At 47.0% G+C, this 26,113-nt stretch overlaps 1 protein-coding gene across 1 annotated transcript in view; it reads left to right on the top strand.

Moving 5' to 3' along the window:
* Nucleotides 1-26,113, top strand: part of MYO18B (myosin XVIIIB) — a 236,926-nt gene that overhangs the window by 123,828 nt on the left and 86,985 nt on the right. The window contains exons 29-34 of the mRNA XM_024741392.1: nucleotides 553-677; nucleotides 5,524-5,678; nucleotides 9,326-9,449; nucleotides 10,327-10,527; nucleotides 14,224-14,334; nucleotides 18,761-18,865. Coding sequence (XP_024597160.1) covers nucleotides 553-677; nucleotides 5,524-5,678; nucleotides 9,326-9,449; nucleotides 10,327-10,527; nucleotides 14,224-14,334; nucleotides 18,761-18,865 — 821 coding nt within the window. The remainder of the gene's footprint in view (nucleotides 1-552; nucleotides 678-5,523; nucleotides 5,679-9,325; nucleotides 9,450-10,326; nucleotides 10,528-14,223; nucleotides 14,335-18,760; nucleotides 18,866-26,113) is intronic.

The following is a 26,113-nucleotide window of genomic DNA, read 5'->3' on the forward strand; positions in this document are numbered from 1 at the left end:
GTGTCTGTTGCTCTTCATTTAATAGGCACTTTAATTATTGCTCATTGATTTATTTGTTAATTAATTCAACCAACAGTCTCTGATTTTATACTCTTGTCACCCAGTGTGGTAGGCCAGTAGGATGACTCCAGTTGGTGAACTTGCGTTACCATGTGGGGGGGAACGGCTGTGTGTGTGGGACTCTTCTAGAGGGTGTGGAGAAACCCGCAAATGACTAAAACAGCTCCCCTACCCTGAAAAATTATGGGCTTTCCTTGGGGAAAAAAAGGTCTTTAACACTTGTAGAGAAATTGAACAGTGTAAAACGACCAAGCTTAAAATAGTGAGTGGTCAATAACGTTAGACACCTGGAGGTAGTCAGGGCAGGCTGCCTGGAGGAAGTGGTTTTTAAAGCTTGGACTTAAAGTGGGATTTCCTAATCTGAAGCCTGAGGTCGAGCCTCAGGAATTCTATTAACACTGTGAAATTGTGCACAAAGAGCTAAGACTGTGGGAGAGAACCACCCTCGTTCACTGAGCCTCCCGTCCTGGCCTCTCTGACTCTGTTAAACAGCGGACGAGTGGCAGATGCGCTTCGACTGTGCTCAGATGGAGAACGAGTTCCTCAGGAAGCGTCTCCAGCAGTCCGAGGAGAGGCTGGCCTCGGAGCTGGCGTCTAGGAACGAGCTGGAGCAGAAGGTAAGGCTGGGGGGAGATAGTCTGGGTTGCAAAAGTGGCAGCGATTGGGCAGGGTCTCACCTCCCTCTTCAGGGTGTTGGCTGAACCCAGGAAGGGAGAGAGGGCATCACCTGTTCCGTGCTTCTCCGCCTCCACTGATATTACACATGCAGGTCGCTATGGGATATGGGTGATAGTTTCTCTACATGCGAGTGGACTAAAGAGCATGAAAGTGAGCTTGGGATACCTGAGTTCCAGTTCCCTTTCTGCTTTGACCTTGTGGAAAGCACTTTTACCTTGTGGGTCTCAGGTTTCTCATCTGTAAAATGATTGTAATGTGCCCTTAAAATAGTCAAATGATATCAGCCCCCATTGCCCCTAGCCTAACCTGCCACCTCCATCTCTGGTCTAGATCAGAGCAACAGCCTCCTAACTGGTCTCATTGCTTCCAGCCTCTCCCCTCAATCACACAGCAGCCAAGGGATCTTTCAGCATCTCTTTCAGGTCGTTCTGTTATTGCAAGTTAGACTGACTATCACTGGGAATTGTTTGCCTGTGTGTTCTGTAAATTTTGATTGTGAGTTCATCTTCTGCAGGCGCCTCTCACACACCAGCCCCACGTGGTCTGCATTGTAGATGTTCCTTTTTTCCCTTCTGACTCTTGTGGTGAGATTTTATGTGTCTTTAGCTTTTTTTCTTTTTTTTTATTGAGTCTATCATATTTTAAAAAATTTTAAAACCTTTTTATTGATTTTAAATGGAGTCTTATGTTTTTGGATGTGTTCCTCTTAGAAGAAGCACTTTTGCACTTTTTTTTCTGCAGCAGCCCCCGAGGTTATGCTAAATAAATTCTGCATTTCAGATTCTTGCAGCCTGTCCAAAGTGTATTTTTTTTTTTTAATTGACTCTATCATATTTAAAAAATTTTAGGGCTTCCCTGGTGGCGCAGTGGTTGAGAGTCCACCTGCCGATGTAGGGGACGCAGGTTCGTTCCCCTGTCCGGGAGGATCCCACATGCCGCGGAGCGGCTGGGCCTGTGAGCCATGGCCGCTGAGCCTGCGCGTCCGGAGCCTCTGTCCCACAATGGGAGAGGCCACAACAGTGAGAGGCCCACGTAATGCAAAAAAAAAAAAAAACACACAAAAAAAATTTTTAAAACCTTTTTATTGATTTTAAATGGAGTCTTATGTTTTTGGATGTGTTCCTCTTAGAAGAAGCACTTTTGCACTTTTTTTTCTGCAGCAGCCCCCGAGGTTATGCTAAATAAATTCTGCATTTCAGATTCTTGCAGCCTGTCCAAAGTGTCAGGCTGAGCTTTGAACCCACATGAGGCACAGACCTGGGGTTTTGATTTCTCACGGGAATCCTTTCTCCCTGACTGGGAGCCAGAGTGGCAGCAAGCATTCTTACCACCTTCCAGGCCATGGGTGGAGCTTTCCTTGCCCCCTGTCACATAGGTGCAGCTCTTTCAAGGTCCTGGCTTAGTGCAAGGGTCTTCCTTCCAAGCTCCCACCTTCCATGGCCCCAAGGCCTTGTCTCCTGTCTCCCTCTGGGCGTTTGAACACAGCCTCTATCATTAGGGATGTTTCTGGATCTTTCTGCTGCTCTTCTTCTCCCCCACCTTGGCTGCCATAGTGTTAGCATCTACCATGAGTGTTCTTGTTTTGTGGCCTCTGCATTTCTGACATCCTACAATTTCCCTTTTTTTCTTGAAAGTGCAGCTGGGCATTACAAATATAATGTAACCTTGTCTGGCATATCTAGATGAGAGTAGTTTGGCCTCTGTTTTGCATTGTCTCCAACCACCGCTAGTCTGCATTCTACCCAGTCTACACTTTAACCTGTGGTGTGCTGATAAACTGTCACTCTAAAAACAGACCCTGATATGTAATGTTTGCCAGTTGCCGATTTCCGTGGTGTAAATGTTCCCACCATGGCCAATTTCAGGCTACCATTGTGATGTCACTGAATGTGGAACTGGGAAGAGATGTGCAGAATCAGCTCTTTTAAGTTGGTATGAGACAGCTCCAGCACACCACTGAATCCGACCAACTCAGTTGTTTAAGGCTCACAGGAAAATTGAGAGGAAGGTACAGAGGTTTCCCATCTACCCCCTATCCCTACACTTGCATAGCCTCCCCCATTATCAACATCGTCCACCAGAGTGGGACATTTGTTACAATCAATGAACGTTCATTGACCCATCACTAAAGACTGCAGTTTGCTGTAGTTTACGTTAGGGCTTACCCTACTGTCATGTATTCTATGGGTTTGGACAAATGTATAATGACATGTATCCATATTATAGTTTCATGCATATAGATTCACTGCCCTAAAAATCCTCTGTGCTCCATCAGTTTACCCTCACCCCCAGCCTCTGGCAAGCACTGATGTTTTTACTGTCCCCATAGCTTCGCCTTTTCCAGAATGTCATATAGTTGGAATCATACCATATGTAGCCTTTTGAGATTGGCTTTTTTCACTTATGAATATGCATTTGAGGTTCCTCCACATCTTTTCATTTATAGCTTGATAACTCATTTCTCTTTAGCTCTGAATAATATTCCATCATCTGGATGTATCACAGTTCATTTATCAATTCACCTGCTGAAGGACATCTCAGTTGCTTCCATGTTTTGTCAGTAAATATCCATGTGCAGGTGTTTATGTGGATGTAAGCTTTCAGTGCCTTTGGGTGAATACCAAAGTACATGGTTTCTGGATCATATGGTAAGAGTATGTTGAGTTTTGTAAGAAACCATCACACTGTCTTCCAAAGTGGCTGTACCATTTTGCATTCCCATCAGCAATGTGTAAGAGTTCTTGTTGCTCCACATCCTTGTCAGCATTTGGTGTTGTAAGTGTTCTGTATTCTAGTCATTTTAATAGGTGTGTAGTAGTATCTTGTTTTAATTTCCCTGATGACTTAAGGTGGAACATATTTTCATATTCTTATTTGCCATCAGTAACCTTCTTTGGTGAAGTGTCTGTTAAGGTCTTTGGCCTGTTTTTTATTTGAGTTGTTTGTTTTGTAATCATTGGATTTTAAGAGTTCCTTGTATATCTTGGGTAAGTTCTTTATCAGATATGTCTTTTGCAAATATTTTCTTCCTGTCAGTGGTTTTCCATTCTCTTGATAATGTCTTTTGCAGAGCAGAAATTTTTAGTTTTAATAAAGTCCAGCTTATAAATTCTTTCTGTCATGGGTTGTGCCTTTGGTGTCATATCTAAAAAGTCATTTGCCAAATCCAAGGTCATCAAGGTTTTCTCCTGTGTTATCTTCCAGGAGCTTTATAGTTTTGCATTTTACATTTACGTCTGTGATCCATTTTAAGTTCATTTTTGTGTAAAATCTGTGTCTAGATCCATTTTTTTGGCACGTGGATGACCACTTGGTTCAGCACCGTTTGTCGAAAAGATTGTCTTTGCTTCACTGTATAGCATTTGCCTCTTCGTAAAAGATTGACTGACTGTATTTCTTTGGGTCTTTTTCTGGACTCTCTGTTCTGTTCCATTCCCTTTTTTCCCCCCTCCTTCCAAAAAGCCTTATTCTTTCTCACCTCTGGGCCTTTGCATATGCTGTTTCCTTTTCCTAGAACACTTTCTTTCCCTACCTAGATATCTCCAACTAACCTTAAGATCTCAGCTTAAATGTCCTTCCCTCCAGAAAGTCTTCCCTGACACAGATTGGGTTGGGTGCCCCTGAATTATTTCCCCGATGTAAGCCTCATCATGCCGTGTTGTGAGTATCTGCTTACTTCTTGGTGTCCCCACTAGAGGTTAGCACAATAAGAGTTGAAGTCGTATTTCCTGCCCTGCTATTTTATGTATGTGTATATATCTCCTCATTGTGAGAGCAAAGTATCATGGAATCAACTTGCAGAGGTGGGCCACGATGAGATCACACGGGATTTTATAAACGGTGGAAGTGAGGCTCTCTGGAGATGGTTTTAGGGGTCACTTCCAAGCTGGACCTTGTATCATGACGCTCAGAAGACATAGATAACCAGTGAGGGACAGCCACAGGGGAACAGCCCAGTTCTTTTTATAACAAATTATAAAGTCGGGTCAGCCTCCCCAAGGAAGGAGGGATACTCGTGCTACGTTACAAAGTAATAGAAGTGCAACCTTTTTCTGAGCAGCAGAATATATGAAAACATCCCATTTGCCTTCAAATACTGAATTTAGAATTACAGGCTTCATTAACTCAGCGTTTTGCTTATTTAAAGCAATGCTTTAATGAGGCCATTTCTTCAAAGCGAGTGTGCTGAGTTGCCGTCTCTCCCAGATCTAAACTAGGACATTTGGGAGGGTGTTTCCTGGAGGAAGATGCAAGTGCCGTGGCTTTTCTGTTTGCTTCCAGCAGCGCGTGTCCCCGTGGAAGTCAGCCCATCTCAAGTGCCAGTTACCGCCCTGACCTTTAGAGCCTGTCTCAGGGGTTTCCTGGTCAGATTTTCTCCATGTGCCATTTTGGCTGCTTCATGGCTGATCCGCATGCGTCTCCCCAGATTATGCCCACTGATGGGGTTATCAATTATGCATAGTCCTTAAGGGGCTGTCGAGTTGAGGCAGGGCATGTAAAGAATCTGTGGGCACACTGGCAGGAGGATTATTGAGGAAAATTAAAAACCCTAAGAGAATGATAGACACCCCCGCCCCCCGTTTTATCCCCAAGCAAACTGAAGCTCAGAGAAGTAGCTTCCTCACGGTGACACAGGTGAAAAGTGGTCAGGACGGGGTCATTCCAGCCCCTGTTCCTATTCTCTTCCCATTACACTCACACTGGAAACAGCAGCTACTTGACCTATAAAGTAGGGGGCAGTTTGGCGCTGACAGAGATGGCTGATTTGTTCTACTCCTCCCACAGCTTGGGGAGCTGCAGAGTGCTTACGAGGGGGCCAGGAGGATGGCCCAGCAGCTGAAGAGGAAGTGCCACCATCTGACCTCCGACCTGCAGGACACCCACTTCCTGCTGGAGAACCAGCAGAGCCGAAACCACGAGCTAGAGAAGAAGCAGAAGAAGTGAGTCGAGTTCCACATCATCACCTGGGTGCTGGGGTCTTCTGGGGTCTCTGGATTCTTCCAAACCCCTCCACTTCAGTCAGGGCTCTTCATCCATGGAGCCTATCATCCTTGTTCTGCTCTAATTTTCCTCTCTCTCCCCTCACACATTCCTATATGGTTCTCCCAAGAATCTAGCAAGAAATAATTCTTTTCTGTTACCCAGTCTCAGCTCTATTACCAACTGACCATGTGAGCTTGGGGAACTTTCTTGGCCCCTCTGGGCCTCCGCATCCCCACTTATCAAGTGTAGAGTTCATTGTGGAGGGCAAAGACAGCCTTGCCTCGTGGTTAGGGGTGCAAGTTCTGGTTCAAGTCCCAGCTGGGCCTCTTGCTAGTTGTGTGACCTTGGACAAGTCATTCAACCCTTCTCAGCCTGATTCTTCTCCTTAGGTGGAGCGCCTCCCTTGTGGTGAAGACTAGGTGATAACAGTTGGTAGATCCCGCAGGACTAGAGTCTGGTTCCTATTCTCACTGTTGAAAATGGTGGGGAGGCCAAAAACTTGAGTCAGTGCCCTTTTCATTTGAAGTTTAGACTCTCAGCTCACGTGAGCAGTTCTGGCAGGGACTGGGCTTTGTGCACAAGCAAGATGCCAGTCTTGAATCTGCACACTGGTTCCCGTGCTTGCTTTCCAGCGGTGCTGTCGCAGGTTTCCGTGGGTGGAGCCTAGACCAGGAGCCCAAGTTTACACTCACAGGCCTCCTTACATGCAACCTCAGCTTCATCCCTGGACTTCTTGGCTGTGTCCAAAGTTCTTCAGCTCACCTGGTGAGGGTAAAGGTGTGCAGGGGTCTTGTTCTGAGCCAGATAAGCCCTAATGGAAACTTCCTAGGAGGCAAATAGATGAAATACAGCCTCTTTGAGAAGATCCAGGATAAAAATACAGAAAAACCTTGCTATGTGTGCCAGGATGTGGTTTTGCCGAGGTTGCCTATTTCCACCAGGTAGCAAGCTGAGTTATATTTCCCTGGGACTGGCACAGGCTTTGAACTCGATCTGCATTAAATATTGTTTCTCTCATTCACCTTTGAGCTTTCCTGAGCTGGCTCCTTCATTTGGGGGGGGGGGAAAGAAGCTCTTTGGGGTGTTATTAGTGCCCCCCCAAAATGAGAGAAGTTTATTCTCTTCTTGCTGATAACTGACTCTGTTTCCTTTTCCACCTCCCCATGGATGCTCTGGCTAAACCTTGTCCTTGCAGTGGGGAGAATGGCTTAGTCCCACCTTGGTCATTTCCTGGGTGACCTTGTCAAGTGACACTACCTGTCTGGGCCAGACAGTGACTGATGTTTCAGAGCTGTGTCCTTGGACTTAAGCAGGCCACCTGGTGCTGAAGAGTGGCTCTGACAGACCCCCATCTGTAAATTGAGAAGTGAGACTCCATCACCCCTCAGGTTTCTGCCAGCTGTGACAATTCTGGCCCTTATCTGTGGGTTCTACTTCTGAGAGGACTTATGAGGGGGTTTCAGATTTCTGATGGGTGGCAGGGCCAGGGTTCTGCCCTTGGAGTTTATGCAGCCAGAGAATTCCATCTCTCTGGTCTTCCCTGTGATCGACCCCCTTGGACAGAATCTTTCATTCCAGGTCCTCAAGAACCTCCCCATGATGGCCACCGGGAAAGTCACCATTTCATCATACTTACATTTCTTCTTCTTAAGACCTACCTGCCCTGTCATGCTCTGTACTCCGTTACCATATCTTAGCAGAAGTTAATTTATGTTTTGATGCTCATTGCAAATAGCAGCCATTACCTCTCTAGGTGGGCTAGCATCTTAGCAGGGAGCCCATAAGGGAGTAGAAGTCTCTGTCTAACGGTGGAAATTCAGGCAGAATGCCTATAGTGAGGGAGAGATCTAGAAGTTAGTGTTACTCTCTCACACCTCTTTAAGCTTAATCGAAGTGTAGATGCAGCTGCCTCCTTAGTTTGCTGGGCTCTGGAGGGAGTGATGTCTCCATGCTGATAGAGTTCCCTGCCCCACCTTGGCTTCTGAGTTCAGAGTGGCCCAGAATGGCTCCATTTGAGGTTGGCTTCTTGTTGCCATGGTTACTCATGGGTCACAAAGCTCAGTTCCGAAGGCTGATGGAGCTCCCAGCTGCTGCCACAGGGAAAAGGCCTGTGCTGGAGCCACGGGAGGTTGGACCCCCAGCCCGCTCCTAGTGGGGTGAAGGGTGTGAATCCCTCTGGCCTCAGGCAGTTCGTCGGTCAGTGTGTTCCAAAAGTTAGGGTCTGTTGGAGGCATTCTTCGGCATCAGGTGGCCCAGTAAGGACTCCTTTAAAACATCCATCACTGTCTGGCCCCCAGTGTCTTTCCTTCCCTGTTCCAGGGCATGAACAGGTAGATGGGGGACCAGCTAGATCAGCAGAGAAGCTGGCTCAAACCCACTTTGGGATTTTGGCTGAATCACTCACCTCTCTGAACTTCAGTTTTCTCTTGTATGAGATGATTATAATGTGTTTCTTACTGAACTGTTATAAGGACCCCATGGATCCCAGCTCAGAGCCTGGCACTTTGGGACTGCTGGACCATTATCATCATCACGGTGTGGCCATTTCAGAGGCAGCCAATAGTGCCTCTTGAATGATGTCACCAACAGCCAATCAGAAAGCCTCTGGGCCCTTCCAACAGTAGGCCCCCCTCATATGGCCTGTAGTTGGCTCTTTCAGGAGTCTTGAGGCTTTGAATGACCATCTAGTGTTAAGGGACATTGGATAATCTTGTAACAAGGGAGACCTTCTTCTCACCAAGGCCAAAACCCCATGCCCAGTTTAGCCATTCTGGCCACAGCCAGTTCCCTGGCGCACGTGGCCTTTCTGTGTGGGCGGAGGGCAAGTGACCGAAGTCACATCTTATTGAGGCTTATCAGAGCCCCTTCCAGTTTCCTCGCCTGCGATAGGGACAGAGGCTGATGAGTGGAATGATGTCCAGTCCAGGAAGCGCTTCCCACCTAGTGGCCACCATCGTGGAGGGGCAGGTGCGCTCCAAAGTAGGTACTTCCTGATTCCCCAACGGCCCCCATAGGACTGTCCAGTCTCTGTGTTTTCTGCCTAGGAACCAAATGAAGACAAGATGGAATGTATAACGGTCCAGCATTCTATCAGTAATAACCGTGCTCTAATATGGCTAATGAGTGCATGAGCCCCACAGTATCATGCACGATGTGAAATGTTGACTGTCCCTTGTTTGTGCAGATAAATACATTCATGTACCAGTCAATGGATATTAGATGCCAAGCCCGGGCCTTGTAGAATTAAAGGTCCTTGGTGTATGCCAGCAAACCTGCTAGGTCAGTTTTTTCTATATATCTATATGTTTTTTGTTCTTTTTCTCTATTTGTATAGTTTTATTCTATTTTTATTTTTGTGTATATGTTTTTATCACATTTTAAATAAGTGTCCGGTATTTTTGTGGAAACTGTAAACCCTCAGCGTTGCCCTCTGGTGTTCAGGATTCCTACCCCACATCCACAAACCCTCCATCATTTAATTCTCTTTCTCTCCCTAGCGGTTCTCAGCAAGCTAACTGCCTCTCTCCAGCACCCACCTTCCCTCCCCCGTCCCCGGCCCAGGCACACCCGCCTCGGGGCCGTGACCCGCGTTCTGCTCTGACAGGTTTGACACGCAGCTGGCCCAGGCCCTGGGAGAGTCCGTGTTTGAGAAGGGCCTCCGAGAGAAAGTGGCCCAGGAGAACACCAGCGTCCGGTGCGAGCTGGGCAAGCTTCAGCAGCAGCTGAAGGTGAGGGCGGGGGCACAGCGCCCCCTGGCTCTTGGTTGCGGGGTCTCAGGAAACCCCTCCCTCGCGCGCCTGCTGCCGATGGTGCGGGGCGAGAGCTCTGCGTGTGGCCGTCCTGGTCGGCCAGTGCCGGCGGCGTCACGGAGCCCAGCGCGCCTGAATCAGCAAACCGTGGGTGGCAGGTGATGGATAAGCAGGCCTCCCTAGCTCCACGTCCCTCAGGATCTTGCTCCAGTCACCTGCCTGACTTCCGAGCTGCCCACCTGGGAGCGGGGAGAGGCTTGCTCAGGATGAGTTAGCTATAGACCCAGCTAGGGGCAGTGCCCTGTCCCCTGCAGGTGCCAGTGCAGAGGGGTTTGATTAAAATGTGACACAGGCACCTCCCTCAGCTGCTCCTCAAGGCCTGCTGTGGCTCCCTATTACTCTGGGAGAACCTCTGCACCTCTTAGCCTGGCGGGCAGCTCCTTCATGATGTAGCCCAAACTTCTTTCACCCTGGAGCTGACTTTCTAACCTGGAAGAGGCATGCCTGGCCACTTGGCTTCCCTGCTCCAACATCTCAGGCCCACCCTTGGCAGGTACACAGCTTTCAAATAGGGCAAACACCTCCTGTTTGTGCTTTGAGGTCTAGCTCTAGGGGCAAGGGCGTTGCTTCCCACAAAATCCCCACCCCAGCCTGTCTGAGCTGTCCCAGGGAGGGGCCCTTGGTGTCCCACAGGGGGCGCGACGGGGGGCCGCGAGATCCAGGTGGAGATGGCAGTGGAGATGACGTGCACTGAACAGTGGAAAGCGCCCTCCCGCAGGTTGTAGAGGTGTCCCGGGGGGGGGGGGCAGGAGTATGGTCACGTGACTTTGGATCTCTGCCCACCTTGTCTCTGTAGGGAAAGGAGCAAGAAACCTTGCAGCTGAAGCAGGAGGTGGAGCGGCTGCAGGCCCAGAAGCAGGAGCTGCTGGGGTCACCCTCTCTGGCGGAGAATTGCATTGCGGGCTTGAAGGAGAGGCTCTGGAAGCTGGAATCCAGCGCCCTCGAGCAAGAGAAAATCCACACCCAGCAGGAAAACACCATCAAGCAGCTGGAGCAGGTAGGAAGGTCCTGTCCAGGGCGATGCCCTGCCCCACGCTGACTCCAGTGCAGAAGGCTGTTGTCAAAATACGACATAAGTGCCTCACTCAGCTGCTCGTCATCCTTCTGTGGCTCCCTAGTACCCCAGAGCACCTCAACCCCCTAGGTCTGACGTTCAGACCTTTCATGATGTAGCCCCCTCCTACCATCCTGCAAGCGTCAGTGTCAGCTCCTCCGAGAAGCTTGCCCTGGTCTCCTTCTTGCAAACAACCCCACCTCCACGCCGCTCCTTAGCGGTTTGGTTCTCCTTCAAAGCACCTGCCATCATATGCCATAGTGCTTTAAAAAGTGTGCTCAATGCTTCTCTCCCGCATTAGGATATAAGTTTCAGGGAAACAGGAGGACGTTTTGGTTGATTTTGCTTATCAGGGCATCTCCAGAGCCTGGAATGAGGCCGGTGCATAGTTGGTACTCATTAAATAACTGTTGACCCAATATCTGGTGTTTATTGAGCTCTGTCTGTGTACCAGACTCAGCCCTAAGCTCTCCTCACATCTCACCTCATCAATCTCCACAAGAAATTTATATGCTGAGGTATTAGTATTATCCCCACTTTACGGATGTGGAAACTGAGGCTCAGGGACGGGATTTGGAGCCTGCGCCGTCTGACTCCACAGCGCCTCGGCTGCCTGTGCTGTGCACAGCCTCCAGGGAGATGGGAGCCCCGATCTTTGGAAAATGCAAAATAACTGAGGGGAGTAAGGCAGGAATCCAATACTTTTGTACCAGCCCCCTCAGTGAAGCAGCTGAGGAATATTTTGTCTGCTTGTTTGTTTATATGCCCAACTCATTCCCCAAAGAATTCAAGGCAGCTTATAAGATGTATGCGTAATAAAATAGAAAAATAAATAGAACAAGCCAAACCAGAAAAACACAAATTACAACCGGTGCTAAGGAACGGTGGGGTGGTGAATTAATAAGCAGACACGCAGAACATACGATCTTACACACTTAATAGGTTTAGCTCTAAAATTCCTGGTGGCCAGAGAGAAAAAGGAAATGTGAGTTACATGCTTTTTTTTATCATCCCCAAGATAAAAACAAGCTAGGCTTTCAAGGGGAAGCAAGGCTTTTCTTGATGCTTAGTTCTAAAGAAATTTCTCATGTGGGATTTCATAAGGGGTAATTATGATGAAATGGTTTTAAGGTTGGAACTCCTTTTTCAAGAACATCTGACCAGGCAGCATGAATACGTAAAAGCAAATAAACTGAGCTGCTCTGGTGAAGTGGTGTGAGGGAGTGGGGGCAGTCGGGGGGAGGCTGGGGCGCTGGCCCTTGCTTCTCGCTTATCCCCCCTCCATGGGGATGGAGTCTGCTGAGCCTTGAGACGTGGATGTGGCAGGCGTGGAGGGACAGTCTGGAGTGGTTCAGAAAACAGCATCTTTACTCAGTCAAACCTGTATTTATTAAGCACCTACTGTGTGCCAGGCACGGGGTGGACGCTGGGGGTGCAGCTGTAAGCAAGACGCATGTGGTCTCCACTCTGCTGAAGGTTGTAGTTATGCTGCATGTTACGGGGAGGTTTAACTTGCAGAATCTGGTTTGGGGAGCAGGTTTGGAACAGTCAGGGAAGACTTCCTGGAGGAAGTGATATTTACTGAAGCTGAAAGCTGAAGGATGAGTCTGAGTCGGCTGACGAGGAGAGTTCCAGGCAGGGGGAACAGCCACTGCAAAGGCCTGGAGGCAGGGGGGTCACGTGGCATTTATAGAACTGCAAGATGATCCCATGCAGATGGGGTCTGTGTGATGTTAGGCGAGCCCCCCGTTTTCCTCTAGATTTTAGTCTCCTCATCTGTACAAGGAAGTCGGAGCCTTGTCAACCCCCTAGCCTCCCCCCAACCCCAGCTGTGAATCTGTGAAGGTTCGTGAAGGAGGTGGGATATCTGTGCAGGTTGTTCTGGGACGTAGAGGGTGGAACAGCGTCACAAAGAAACCCAGAGTCAAGAGTAGAGTGAGCACTTTGGAAAGTTGCGTTACCTCTTGAAAATGCCACCAGGGGACCACTCGGTGCTCGGAAGCAGAAATGTGCTACGGTGACCTCAGGGACCGAAGCTGAATGCAGCTTCCCAGTACCCCCCGTCAGCTTACACAGGAGGCGAAGCTGACTCAACCCTTTCATCCATCTTCAGCTTCACCCATCACCTCACACTGCACTGGGCTATTGTAGACATCCAGGAGATATTTATTGATTACAACATAGCACTTTTTCCAGGAAGTTTTATGTTAACTCATATAAGCTTGACATAAATGGTATTGCAGATGTCAGGAGTGTCCAAGAGGCTAGGGAAAAAATAGAAAAGAAATATTACGTTTACTTGCTTTAAATGCTCCTCATTTTGGATTACCTTCCCATAACCTCTGTCGTTTTAAAGGAGGCAGGGAAGGAAGTTGGCCTGTAAAGTGAGCCTGCTTTCTGCCGGGAACTACAATAGGGGCTCTGATGCACACCGTTCTTCTTCCTCTTCGCCACAGTCCTATGTAGTAGAGAATATCAACGTTGGGAAAGACCACAGTTGTCTTTTTTCGACTGCATGTCCATGTTAGAGAGGCAGCAATTGTAGCCTCATGAAAGCTTGCTGTGAGGTGCCAGGGTAGAGTAGCAAATGGTCAGGACGTTGTAGTTTCTACAGTCTGACCCTCTGCACTGGTGGGTTCCATGCTGCTCCATGACCAACAGCATCGAAGAGGATAGATCAATGAAAGCTTAACAGTATAGGTTCCTGAGGCCCGTATCCTGGAGATTCTGACCCAGTAGGTCTAGAGTGAAGCCCTGGAATTGACATTTTTTTTAAAAAAGGCACCAGGTAATTCTAATATGCCACAAAACTTGACAAGCAAGAGCTTGGATCAGTCTCTGAATTATGAAAATCAAGAAAGTAAACTCTTGAACTAGAATTGGGTCCCATGACTTCTGCCTCCAGTTCTAGAGCCTTTTATGTAAGATGGCACCGCTTAAACATCACACGCAGCTCTTTTCCTGCCCTGAGCAGGTGGTGGAGGCTCTCACTGAAAAGGCTCATCTCCTTAACGGGAACACAGTTCTTGGTTATGTCAGGCTTCCGGGAAGGGAGGGGCCAATCCTTACTCTGTTTTCAAAATAATGGGGAAAGAAAACGTGGTCTTTTTGTGCCAGGCATTGCGCTTTATATGTCATCTCATCTAACTATCACAAATGTATCTTAAGAAGGCTGTTTTCCACAGAGCAAGGTAACTAATCAGAGGCAAAGTGAATTGTCAAGGTAGCATCTTGGGCAAGTCATCTCCCTCTCCAGGGTTTCCTGTCTTCATAAGTAAACTTTTATTCTACCATCCATTCACCCACCTATCCGCCCATCTAGAAGAACTTGCCTGATGCCTGCTCCAGGGATGACAAATCTGTTTCATCCTGAGAGTGTTGAGAAGGATTCCAAAATGATATCTAAACGCAGTGGCGAAGAGTATGATTGATGAGTGACGTTATGACCACAGAAGGGATAGAGGCAGTATTTGGGCTATTTATCTACCATTTCTGACCTCCCTGGGTGCCTGGGGCGGGGTGGGGGGGGTAACTTGACTCTCATCCATGCAGTCCCAAAATGAACACTGCAGCTGAAATGCTAAGGACGACACGGATGGCGTGGGTCACCCTCACGCGCTGTCCTTGCCGCCCCCACAGCTCCGCCAGCGGTTTGAGCTGGAGATTGAGCGGATGGAGCAGATGCACCAGAAGGACCGAGAGGACACGGAGGAGGAGATGGAGGACATCCGCCAGTCCTGCCAGAAGCGGGTATGTGAGCCACGAGCACAGCTGTGTCCTGGGGTCCCGGCAGGGTCAGCCTGGGTGCCTCATCCTTAGAGTGAGGGGAATCCCAGGGCCTGGGGACAGTCCCTTCAACCACCTGAGACCTTAGCTTCCCCAGTGCTTTCAGGGGTGCTGGAGCAGACGTACCTGTCCTAACTACGATCCTCTGAAACTGTCTAGCATAATCACCCCAAGATTTCTACCTAGAGCCCACAGTGCCATGTGACTGATGCTTTGGGTAAGGATTTATATGCTTCAAGAAAGGGACCAGTCCCTTCTGGCTATTTGCCTTGCAAATCATTTCTTAATTTTATCCAAGCTCTTTGCAGACATTTCAGATAGTGTGTAAGAAGGCAGTAAACCCTTGAAATCTTACCACCAAGGCACCATCATTATTACTATTTTTAAATGTTCTTTCCTCTCTCTCTTTCATTGTACCCACACGTGCATATTTGTAGAGAGATCGTTTTACCTAAATGGGGTCATGCTGCTGTTTTCACTCGAAGTTTGTCCTGGGCCTCCTCTCATGTCAGTAAATGCAGATCTAATGTACATGTTTAATGGCTTATAAAAGTATTCCACCTTAGACGTGTGCTCTCATTAATTCTCTTGTCATTGGACATTTAGGGTTTTCTGTTTTTATGGCCAGTGCTGAGACAGACCTCCTTACAGATGCATTCACTGATGTGAATGTGAGATGAATCTTTAAAATGGAATTGCTGAGAAGCTTTGGCTTAAGCCTCATTTAACAGGTTTTGTCTGGGTAGGATTTCTGTGGGCCTTTCATAGCCTTGGGTACATTGTGAATCTCCAAGAAGGGGCCGAGTAGCATTTCCCAAGGTTGACTCCGATTATTAGTTCCCTAAGCAGAGTCTCTACAGAGACCTCCAGACTGCAGGGCCTGAGAGCATGGGTGCTGGAACTCATAGACTCTTGGTTTGAATCTTTGCCCTTCCAGCTTAACAACTGTGTGATTTTGGGAAAGTGATTTTAAACCCTCAACTCCAACTAAACTACACTCCATTCTCTGTATCCACCGCTGGTCACTTAGAGCCAGTTTATAAGACACACAAAAAGCCAATGTTGCTACTTTATTTGGAGTCACAGAGGCTTGGATCAAGTCCCAACTCCATCAGCTATCAGCTGTGGGGCGTTGGAGAAATCACGTAACCTTGCTAATAAGCCTCGCTTCTCTCATCCGTAAAATAGGATAATGATGGCCCCCTGCAGGGTCACAGGGAAGATTCAAGGAGATCACAGATGTGGAACTATTGAACAGAGCTTTGTAATGTAACCCTTGATGGTTGGAAACTTATGAGCAATACCGGTGTGTGTGTGTGGATCTTCAGGTAGCTGATCCTTCCAGAGGAACCAGGGAGCAAACCTGGTGGTTGCCTTGCTCTTGGGTGTGACTAATCCGTCCAAGAGGAGGGTTCAGGGACTTGGTGCTCTGCGGATCCCCCCAAGAGCATCATCCTGGGCGGGGCTGGAGGAGGCCTCAGTGGTGTCAGGACCTCGGCGGAGACGGGACTCTAGTGAGGAAGTCCTGGGCAGATGGGATCGCCTCGGCACCCTATCATCGCCCCGGGGGTGGGGGGGAGGGGAGTAAGTAAAAACTGAGCCCCTCTCCACTCCCAGTGGTTGGTGCTGCTGCATCTGCTGCCCTTCCTGCTCCTCAGATACTCCTTTTGGGGCCCCTTTAGAGCTCAGCCCCTCTGGGGGTTTACATGGATCATCCCAAGGGGCCAAGTGCATTCCCCCCAAAACTCCCCAGAGTTGGAAAAGAAGAGTCATAGATTTTAGGTTCAACCAGACCTGTGTGCCCTTGAGTAAGTCTTGTAACTTCCCTAAGACTCAGTTTTCTCATCTACAAAATGGGAGCAATAAGAGAAAATGTTCTACCTTACCTACGCTGTTGTGAGCATAAGATGAAAGAATGGCAGATGCCTTATAAACTGTAAAGTGCTGGGAGTTATCACTGAGGGGCCAATTTCTGCTTATTTTCCATTATTGCATATTTGGGAGAAACGAATGAGATTCTTTGAATACCCAGTGGGCACCATGTTTCAGGCTGGGTTCTTTATGTCTGTCAGCTTATTTAATTCTCATAAGAGCTCTGTAAGGTTTATAGTCCTGGTTCTACAGATGAGGAAACTAGAGTCCCAAAGGTGAAGGGTCTTCCCCAGGGTTACCTCACTGGGAAGTAAACGAGCTCGGACTTGAACTTAGGTCTGTCTGACTCCAAAGCCCAATCTCTTAACCAAAATAACTAGATTTTAAAAGTTTTTTTTTAGGGGCTTCCCTGGTGGCGCAGTGGTTGAGAGCCCACCTGCCGATGCAGGGGACATGGGTTCGTGCCCCGGTCTGGGAAGATCCCACATGCCGCGGAGCGGCTGGGCCCATGAGCCACGGCTGCTGAGCCTGCGCGTCCGGAGCCTGTGCTCCACAACGGGAGAGGCCACAGCAGTGAGAGGCCCACATACCGCAAAAAAAAAAAAAAGTTTTTTAATTTTGCAAATGTTTGGACTATGGAAGGCCATTTAGAAAGCACTTGACAGAAGTCAACCTTGGGCGGTGCTGCATCCTTTAGCACTTCCTGCACATGAACTCACCAAAGGCTCTGATAAGTACTGCATGGAAGGCCCTATTAACTCAGTGGCTCCCACACTTATTCTAGCATGGACTTCCCTCCCTTCCCACCACACACACACAGTATACGTGTGAACACTATGTGGAAATGTTCTACAGAACACACTCCAGAAAACTTTGCCTTGCTTGATGCATAATTTTTATTGTATATTTTCCAAAACGAGTTTCACTTTTGCAGTCTTCATCTTAAGCAGGTGTGAGCAGAGTGCTTTGTGTCTCTCACTCTTAAAAGAAAATTTTGAAACGAACTTTCTTGTGAAATGACCATACATCAGTCCTTTTTTTCTCTACGTGGGTCAGGAGATGGAAGCCCCCAGTCCCTGCCCATGTGCCCTCAGGTGAAGGGAGCACAATTCTAGTGCATTCCAAGAGTGCCTCAGAGCATCATGAGTGCCCTGAGCCAGGACGCTGACGAGTTGGAGATGTGACCCAGACAGACCCTCCTGAGGCTTTTCCATGGACAGATTTATAAAGGGGGAGGGGGAGGTCAGAGAAAGGAGTTTTTCTCTATCACAAATACTAACCTTGACTGCACATCTAGTGACTCCTCTGCTCAGTCTGTCTCTCACCATGGCAGGAAATCAATCGATAGAGACCTGGGTGGGAATGCTGATGGCTGTCTGGTGTGGCACAAGAGCTGGGGCCAGGAGACAGAATGCTGACTGTCCTCAGCAGCAGTTGACGTAGGAGTCTATGCTTCAGGACCGCTCTCTGACTCAGTTTTCCCGTCTGTGAAAGAAGGTCATTGAGAGCACAGGATGGAGAAACGAGGAAGGGGTGAGAGAGTCCGGTGCAGAAGAGGATGTGCAAAGCACCGTTATAGTGGGGCGTCCACTTTAGCAGGGAGTGCCTGCCATTGCTGGGTGATTACCGAGAAATCAGAGCCAGTTGTAAACTAAATGAGCTGCTTGTAGCCAAAGGTCTTAGTCAGTTTGGGCTGCTATAACAGAATATCATAGGCTGGGGTCTTGGGGTGGGGGGAGCTTAAACAACAAACATATATTTCTCACAGTTCTGGAGGCTGGAAGGTCCAAGATCAAGGTGCTGGCAGATTTGGTGTGGGGTGAGGGCCCTGCTCCTGGCTTGTAGATAGACGGCTGCCTTCTCGCTGTGTCCTCACACAGTGGAGAGAGAGAGGAAGCAAGGTCCCTGGTGTCTCTTCTTATAAGGGCACTAATCCCAGCATGGGGACTCCACCCTCATGACCTCATCTAAACCTCACTATCTCCCAAAGGCCCCATCGGCAAATAATACTGCATTGGGATTAGGAACTTCAGAGAGACAAAGGTGCAGTCCAAACACCAAATAATCTCAAACGCAACAGTTTTTTTTTTTGCTGCGTCACCGTGTATTTAGTAAGCGAGGTGAACGCACCTTATTATGCTGGATACAATGTTGTGCAGAGTCTTAAAAAGTCAGAGTGCCAAGACTTGTAACTCTTCAAGCTGGGTCGTGGCAGAGGAAGGAGACCTGTGTTAGGAAATGGGAAGGGAACTGGGGGTGGGGACTTCACAGTGAATGGCAGGGGGCTCCCCGTAATTGGCCAGCTCTCCCCATAGTTGTCCTGCTCCTGAGCTTTTAGGCTCCCAGGTTCTCTGACAGAGACACCCCCTCCTAACTGCTAGGTGAGCCGTTGTGGAACTGGGCGAGGGGCCATGAACTCCACCTCCCCCACCCCATCCTCCAGAGGGTCCCTGCCTCGTGGGGTTTGTCGGGTAGAGCTCTTGTATCCTATGCCTGCATCTGCCCTTTGTGCCCACAGCTCCGCCAACTGGAAATGCAGCTGGAGCAAGAATATGAGGAGAAGCAGATGGTCCTCCATGAGAAGCAGGACTTAGAAGGCTTGATCGGAACCCTCTGCGATCAGGTAAGAGGGAGACACCAGCAGGCATTTGGGGAGCGCATTCCCTGCCTCTGGGGGCCCTGTTAGAGAGCTGATTCGTGGAGAGACCATCTGGAGGGGTCTTAGGACCAGCCCAGGTAGACCTTTCAGCTGGCCTCCACCTGCTCCTCCCAGGCGCCTTCTTCTCCACCAATTCTGTCTCTGCACCAATTCTGTCTCTGCCCTCACTCACTGCCTCTTCAGAGGGGACCTTCCGTGGGGGGGGGAGTCTTCACACAGCAGGGTTCTTGGAAGGACCCTTGAGAGTAAAGAGAGCGGGCCCAGCCACACATGACAGACGAGGTCGCCTTGCCTTCAGCCGCTGTCGGGGTGAGAGTATAGACAGCCTTTGCTTTGACAGGGTGACTGTGAATGGCTGCTGTGCTCAGAGCTGGCCTCGTGAGAATAAACTTTTGCTGAAGGCAGAGTCAGGCCAGTGACGCTTTAGACCCTTAGCTGGGCCACTTCTGTCTCCTTGGCTTTGCGTGATCTAATGAACTGCTCTGAGCTGCTGGAGAGCAGAGCCTTGTGGGGTTTTGCCATCGTCGCCGTAGACCAGGGTTGTCAGCTGCAGCACTGCAGACGTTTTGAGCTGCATCATTCTTTGTTGTTGGCGGCCGGGGTTGGGGCGGGGGGCGGGGTGCTGGGGGGAAGTGGCGCTGTCTCATTGTAGGCTGTTGAGCAGCATCCCTGGCCTCCACCTCCTAAATGCCAGAAGCATCTCCCTCAGTTGTAACAATCAGCAGTGTCTACGGACGTTACCACATGTTCCTCCAGGACACAATCAACCTCCCTCTTTACAGGAACCACTGCTGTGAAGGAAGCAGCCAGCAGCGCCCAGAGCCAGCTCCCGGTATCAGAGTTGGGGGGAATAGCTCCTCCATGAAACCCCGACGTTGGAGAGGAGTGCTGGTGGCTTCCATGGTTTCTTTTTAAATATCATAGGAGTGTTTTTTAATGTATCTGCTTAACTTGTGTTCATTATCTTTTAATTAGTAACAATCTTGCTGTCAATAACCTTCCCACAGTCGTTCCTCTTGTTCACAGAGGAATGTGGGCCCCCTCCAAATGGTCATCCAGGGCAGCCAGGCTTCGAACAAATAAGTGCTCACTATGTTTTGTTTTGTTTTTTTAAATTGAGTAAATGAGTGAATTCTAGAGCGGGACCCCTACAGCCGTGAGAGTGAGAGTCGGAAGCTGAGGACATCAGTGGGAGAACTGCATGATCTTCCTTCTTCGGGTTTTCTGGATTTTCAGCCAAGCAAACTGGGGCCAGAGTGCAGAGCCACTGAGGCTCCTCTCCCTTTGGCATCAGCACAAGAGAGAACACCCCAGGATTTGATTCTAGTATGATACTTGGAAAGTATCATTGGATAGAAAGGTTGCCTTCTATCCAGCATGGTCTGTTTAAGAAAACAAAGGAATTAATCCAGTAAAGAAAGGTTTTTATAAATATTGCTAACATTTTAAGTTTCACATGCAAGGAGAAGGTAACTTTAAGTGAATGAGAAGCTAATTTTGTGTGAGTCACCAAGCTGGAGCCTTTGAATAGCGTCACATTGGGTACTTCTAAATGTTTTAGGAAGACATTTGCCAAACACACGGGGAGTAGAACAGACAGTGTCATTGATGCTTGTGCGCCAGGAGGACGGGGTTCACATAAATTAACATTTTGCCGCATCAGATTCAGATGTTTTTAAGGAAGCAAAGCACTTCAAAAACAGTTGGTGGCCCCTTGGTTTCTGTTCCTCATCTCCCATCCCTTTATCCTTCCGTCTTTTCGTCCTTCGCTCCCAGAGGGGACCGTCCTCCTGAGGTTGGAGGCTTTGATTCCCCTGCGTGTGTATTTGAACTTTAACTGTACACAGTACGTGCGATTCTGCCTTTACTTCCACTGCTCCCCTTCTGCACTCTGGTTTTGCTGTTTTTGAGATTCCTCCATGATAATACGTGTAGCTCTAATCTGTTCTTTTCTAACTGCTACACAGTATCCATTTTCTCTAATCCTACTCTTCTGTTGGATGTTTAGCTGTTTCCATTCTAGGACGCAGAGCTACAGCACATATTCTTATACATGTCTCCCTGTGCATGTGGGAAAGAGATCCTCCAGGGCATGGATCTAGAAGAGGAATTGCTGGCTGTTAGGAATGTACCATTTTGGAATTATTAGATGTTGCCCAGATTGTTCCTCAAAGTGATTGTGGCGGTTTACATTGTCACCAGCAGTTTTTTCTTTGCTACCACACATCCTCCCCCGACACGTGGCACTGTCAGACATTTAAAGATCTTTACCTGTTACTGAGTGTTAAGTTGTACTGCTTGTCCCTCCTGACTAGTGAAGTTGTGCATTTTTCACGTTTATTATGGTTTTCTCTTATGTGCGTTGCCTGTTTATAGTGTTTTGTCTTCGCCTTTCTTTTCTATTCATTATTCACGATCCTTATCCAAGATGCTAATCCACTTTTGGTTGTATATTGTGCAAATATCTCCTACTCTATGGATAATCGTTTCACTTTGTTTATAATGTTTTTTACTTAATAAAAAGTGTTTTTTATATAGTCATATTCATCAGTTATGGTTGATTCTTTTAAGATTTCTTTCCTTAACAGAGTTCATAAAGATCTTTCACCATATTTCTGAAAATTTCTAAAGTTTTGAGGATTTTTAGGCCTTTAACCCACCTGGATTTTATTTTATTTTATTTTTTAATTAATTTATTTTTTTTTGGCTGCGTTGGGTCTTCGTTGCTGCGTGCAGGCTTTCACTAGTTGTGGCCAGCGGGGGCTACTTTTCGTTGTGGTGCACGGGCTTCTCATTGTGGTGGCTTCTCTTGTTGCGGAGCATGGACTCCAGGCACACGGGCTCTAGAGTGCAGGCTCAGTAGTTGTGGCACACGGGCTTAGTTGCTCCGCATCATGTGGGATCTTCCTGGACCAGGGCTCGAACCCATGTGCCCTGCACTGGCAGGCGGACCCCCAACCACTGTGCCACCAAGGAAGTCCCACCTAGATTTTATTTTGGTATGTGTGAGGTAGGAATCTATATTTTCCCGATATAGACCACCTTTGTTTTATTTCGTGAGTAATTTTTTCTACAATTTCCATATATGTATGGCTGTGTTTTGGGGCTACCCATTTTGTTTAATTGGTTTATTCTTCAGTTCCTGCACCATGTGGTCTTACTGGCTGGGTTTGATAACTTGTAAACAGTTTATCTTTCTCATCTCTAAAATTGTCTTATCTATTTTTGATCCTTTAATCTTCTTATTGAGATTCCATAACAAAGCCTGGTGGGGATTTTCAAATGCATTGGTTTGTAAGTTAGTTGGGAACAAGTGACATATTTTTTTAGTATTGAAGTATTGCAATCAGGAGCATGCTGTGTTTCTTTTTTTTTTTTTTTTCATGCTGTGTTTCTTCATGTATCTATGGCTTTCATAAATATATTTTATTTTTATAAATTAATACCTTATAATAATAAATATTTTATTGTATATTTTACTATTTTTTTCCATATAAGTCTTGAGCTTTTCTGTTAGATTTACTTCTAGGAATCTTGTAGTTTCTGTGCCTCTCATAAATAGAATATTTTTGTATACTTCTATTAATTATAGTGGTACATGGGGATATACTTTGCTTATAATTGTGTTATAGTTTTCTCTTATATATTTTGAGGTTATTTTTTTAGGTGCATTTAAGTTTATTATTGTTTTATTTCCTTGGCACATTGTACATTGTTCTTTTCTAATTGTTGTATGGTGTCCCTTTTTTCTCTGTGAATTATTTTTGCCTTATTTTATTTTGTGCGATTTCTTTTAGTTTGCCCGCAAGGCCTTTTTTGTCTCTTTGCTTTTAACCTTTCTCTGTGTGTATGTCCCTTAAACAGATAGGATACTTTTTAATGCAATATTTTAGTCTCTTACTTTTCATTGGAGAATTTAGTTCATTTACATTTATATAATGACTGATATATTTGAAATTATTTCTATTCTTTTGTGTTTAGTTTTGTTGGTTTATTGCCCCCTTTCTTTGCTTCTTCCTTTACTCCTTTCCTGCTTTGGGGTAGATTGATAATGTCTTCTATGATCTCTTTTGTTCTATTAGATACTATCAGTTCCTTCATATAAATGAAACAAGTGAGGCTCAAAAGGTAAAGCACATTGCCCAAGATCATATAGGTTATTAGTGGCCTACGTGAATTCGAAGTGAGGTCTATCAATATATTATTTGAAAACCTGTATTTTTTAAAATTAAATCTAACACCATGCTGCTTAAAAAGTGGTTAAGGTTTAGTTAACTAGAATTATCCTTTTCTGGACCATCTTTTTTCCTAACGTTATCAGGCAATCCAGATCTGCCATTAATTCGCTGTGCAAGCTTTAGCTACATAATGTTCTCTCTCTAAGCCTCAATTTCCCCATCTGTAAAGTGGCTTGATTACCCCTAATAACATTTTTAGATCATTTGTTAAAAGTGCTTAGAGAGTTCTTTGATGACAGACATTGAACAACTGCCCCAGACAATTTACCCTTAATGATAAATGGTGAAACAACCCGGGTTGGAACAGTTTCCCACAACAACACTAAACATCATCTGGTTTTATTGGTTAATTATTCACTAGCTTTATCTAAATTTGAATCTTTGTGCTGCAAAATGTAAACTTGCAGAATGACATTTATTTCCCATTAACCTAATGAGTTTTGGGTTTTTTTTTTTCCCCCTCCTCTTGCGTAGCAATTTATTATGAAGGGGAGGATGACTTGGTCTGAGGTTTTGTTGTGAATTTGTTTGCAGTGATCCCTCTGGAAAGGAGATGGTGCCAGCATTTTCAGGGTCTTTCTGGCAGCAAGGATGGGGTCATGCTGAATGTCCCTGATGCTGACCTGCCCCACACTTAGGATGTGTGCAGAGCACGAGCAGATACAAAAATGAGGAAGGTGCAAAAGCACGTTGCTTGAGTGTAATCATGGCAAAGAATCTGGGCTCTCGAGTTAAGATGTCCCGGCTCACATTTCACCAGGCACTCTGGTACAGTGGTTAGAGACTTGAATTCTACTACTGAGCTGCCTGGGTTCCAGTCCCTGGGTAGCCACTTAGGAGCAGTGTGGCCTTGAGCTGATCACTTACCCTCTCTGTTTTATCGGTTGTGCCTCCATTTCCCTATGACAGTACATACTGAAGAGCTCCACACAGCTCACAAGACGTGAGCTGGCCCCAGGGAACTTCTCTCATTCTGTGACTTGCCCCATCCCTGTGTTTTATACCCTCATGCTAATCACCCAGAACCGCATATTCAGGGTGGTTTCTCAGCTGTGTCCCTTCCTGCACCTCACCTAACTAGCTCCTGCTTACTTGAGACTGTGTCTGGTCCCATCCCAGCCTTGGCTGGGATGCTCCTCTGTGCCTTCATAACACCCTTTTTTTTTTTTTTTTTTTAATTGAAGAGCAAAACTTAACCTCTTTTATTGTATATTTTACTAAAATTACCTCTTTGCAGTCAGAAAAGTTGGGTCCACATGCTAACTCTGCCACTTACGATTAGCTGTGTGATCTTGGGCAAACTGCTTCACTTTTGTAAGCCTCAGTTTCATCACCCATCAAATGGGAATCATAATGCTTCATACCCCATAGACTCACCGTGCGGGCTCCGTGTGTTCATCCCCGTAAAGCATTCAGAACAGTGTCTGACACCTAGCAAACCCAAAGTGTAAGCTACTACTGTTTTAACAAAGGCAATAATAGTAATGGCATTTTAAAGAGACTACCACAGGAGTAAAACGCAGTAATATGTGACAGAGGGCCTGGCACCATGCCCAGTCCTCAGCTCCTCAGCTCCGGAGGAGACATATACACACACACAACACCTCAGCATTTGAAACTTAACAAAGCAATAAATCTGAGAACTAAGAGGCTATATTCTAAGAACCAACTCATTTTTCAAAGAATTCAGAACTGGTAGTAGAATAATAACACAAAGTCTACAGGAATACATTCCAGGTCATCAGTACTCATAATCATTTATATTTGTAAAGCATTTGACAGCAAACAAAGTACTCTTCGATCCATTATCACATCTGATCCTTGTCTTATCTCAACATGGAGGTTAGAGATTTTTTTTTTTTTCTTTTTTTTACCTCTTCCTTTATAGACGAGGAAACTCAGGTTCTGAGAGGTGGCATGACTCAGCCTCAGTCCCACCACCAGCAAGTGGTGAGCCAGGGTTTCAAGCCTGGGCCACCTCATTCTAAATCCCAAGTTCTTTCTAGAATATTCCAGGGTATTCTGAGCATCCAGGAATTGGTCGCACTTGGTGTGGAGGCACAGATGTCCAGGGGTGTAGAAACTGGGTTCCATGGATGACACACCTGCACCCCATTTTCTTGAAAACTCCCCATCTGACGAGCGGTGCCATGTTCCTTCCTCGGGTCTCCTGCAGAGAAAGGGGCTGTTAGTTTCTTTCAGAGACATTAACCCCAATGCTTTTGAAGTAGGTGTTCTGTTTCTAGGGGAGACCATGGGCTGTCAGGGTTTCATCGGGCCCCTACCTGATTCTGCACCTCCCTTGGTTCGTCTCAGCCTGTACTGTTGGCCACTGGGAGTTGTTAACGAATCAAATTCGCCCTCCCCGTGCCAAGTCCAGGCTGCGGCTTCTTCAGGAGCCACGTGACTACTGTCTTGGAGGACAGGATCCTGGGGGAGGGACCTCTGGGCAAGGTTCCTCTGCAGAAAATGGCCTGTCTTTATACTAGCAAAAGAGACCTGCTCAAGGGACAGAAAAGCTTGGTTTAGACCTTCAAAAGCAGCACAGGTATTTCTAATACCATTTACTGATGTGTAACATACATGCAGGGAAGCACACCTTATCCCACCTGTACTGCTCATTGAATTTGCATCAGCTCTTAAAGCCGGCACCCAGATTAACACCACAAACAAGCCCCCACTCCTGTATTACCCAGTCACTGCCCCTCCAGGGTAACTGCTGTCCTGACTTCCGTCAGCAGAGGGCCTCGCCTGACATGTAAGCTCTTGCAAGGTGATGGCTGTGGTACAGATTATGAGACAGAATAACTTTGCGTCCTTACAGGCTGTGATAACAGTCATGACAGCGGCTCAGATTTGTTGTGCCTTTACTACGAGTCATGCTGTGGGCTAAGCACCTGTTTAATTTCCACAGCAGCCCGGTGTGGTTGCTGCCTTTTTTTTTTTTTTTTTTTTTTAATTTTTTTTTTGATAT

The sequence above is a fragment of the Neophocaena asiaeorientalis genome, unplaced genomic scaffold (assembly GCF_003031525.2).
Source record: "Neophocaena asiaeorientalis asiaeorientalis breed wild unplaced genomic scaffold, Neophocaena_asiaeorientalis_V1.1 scaffold648, whole genome shotgun sequence".
NCBI lineage: Eukaryota > Metazoa > Chordata > Mammalia > Artiodactyla > Phocoenidae > Neophocaena > Neophocaena asiaeorientalis.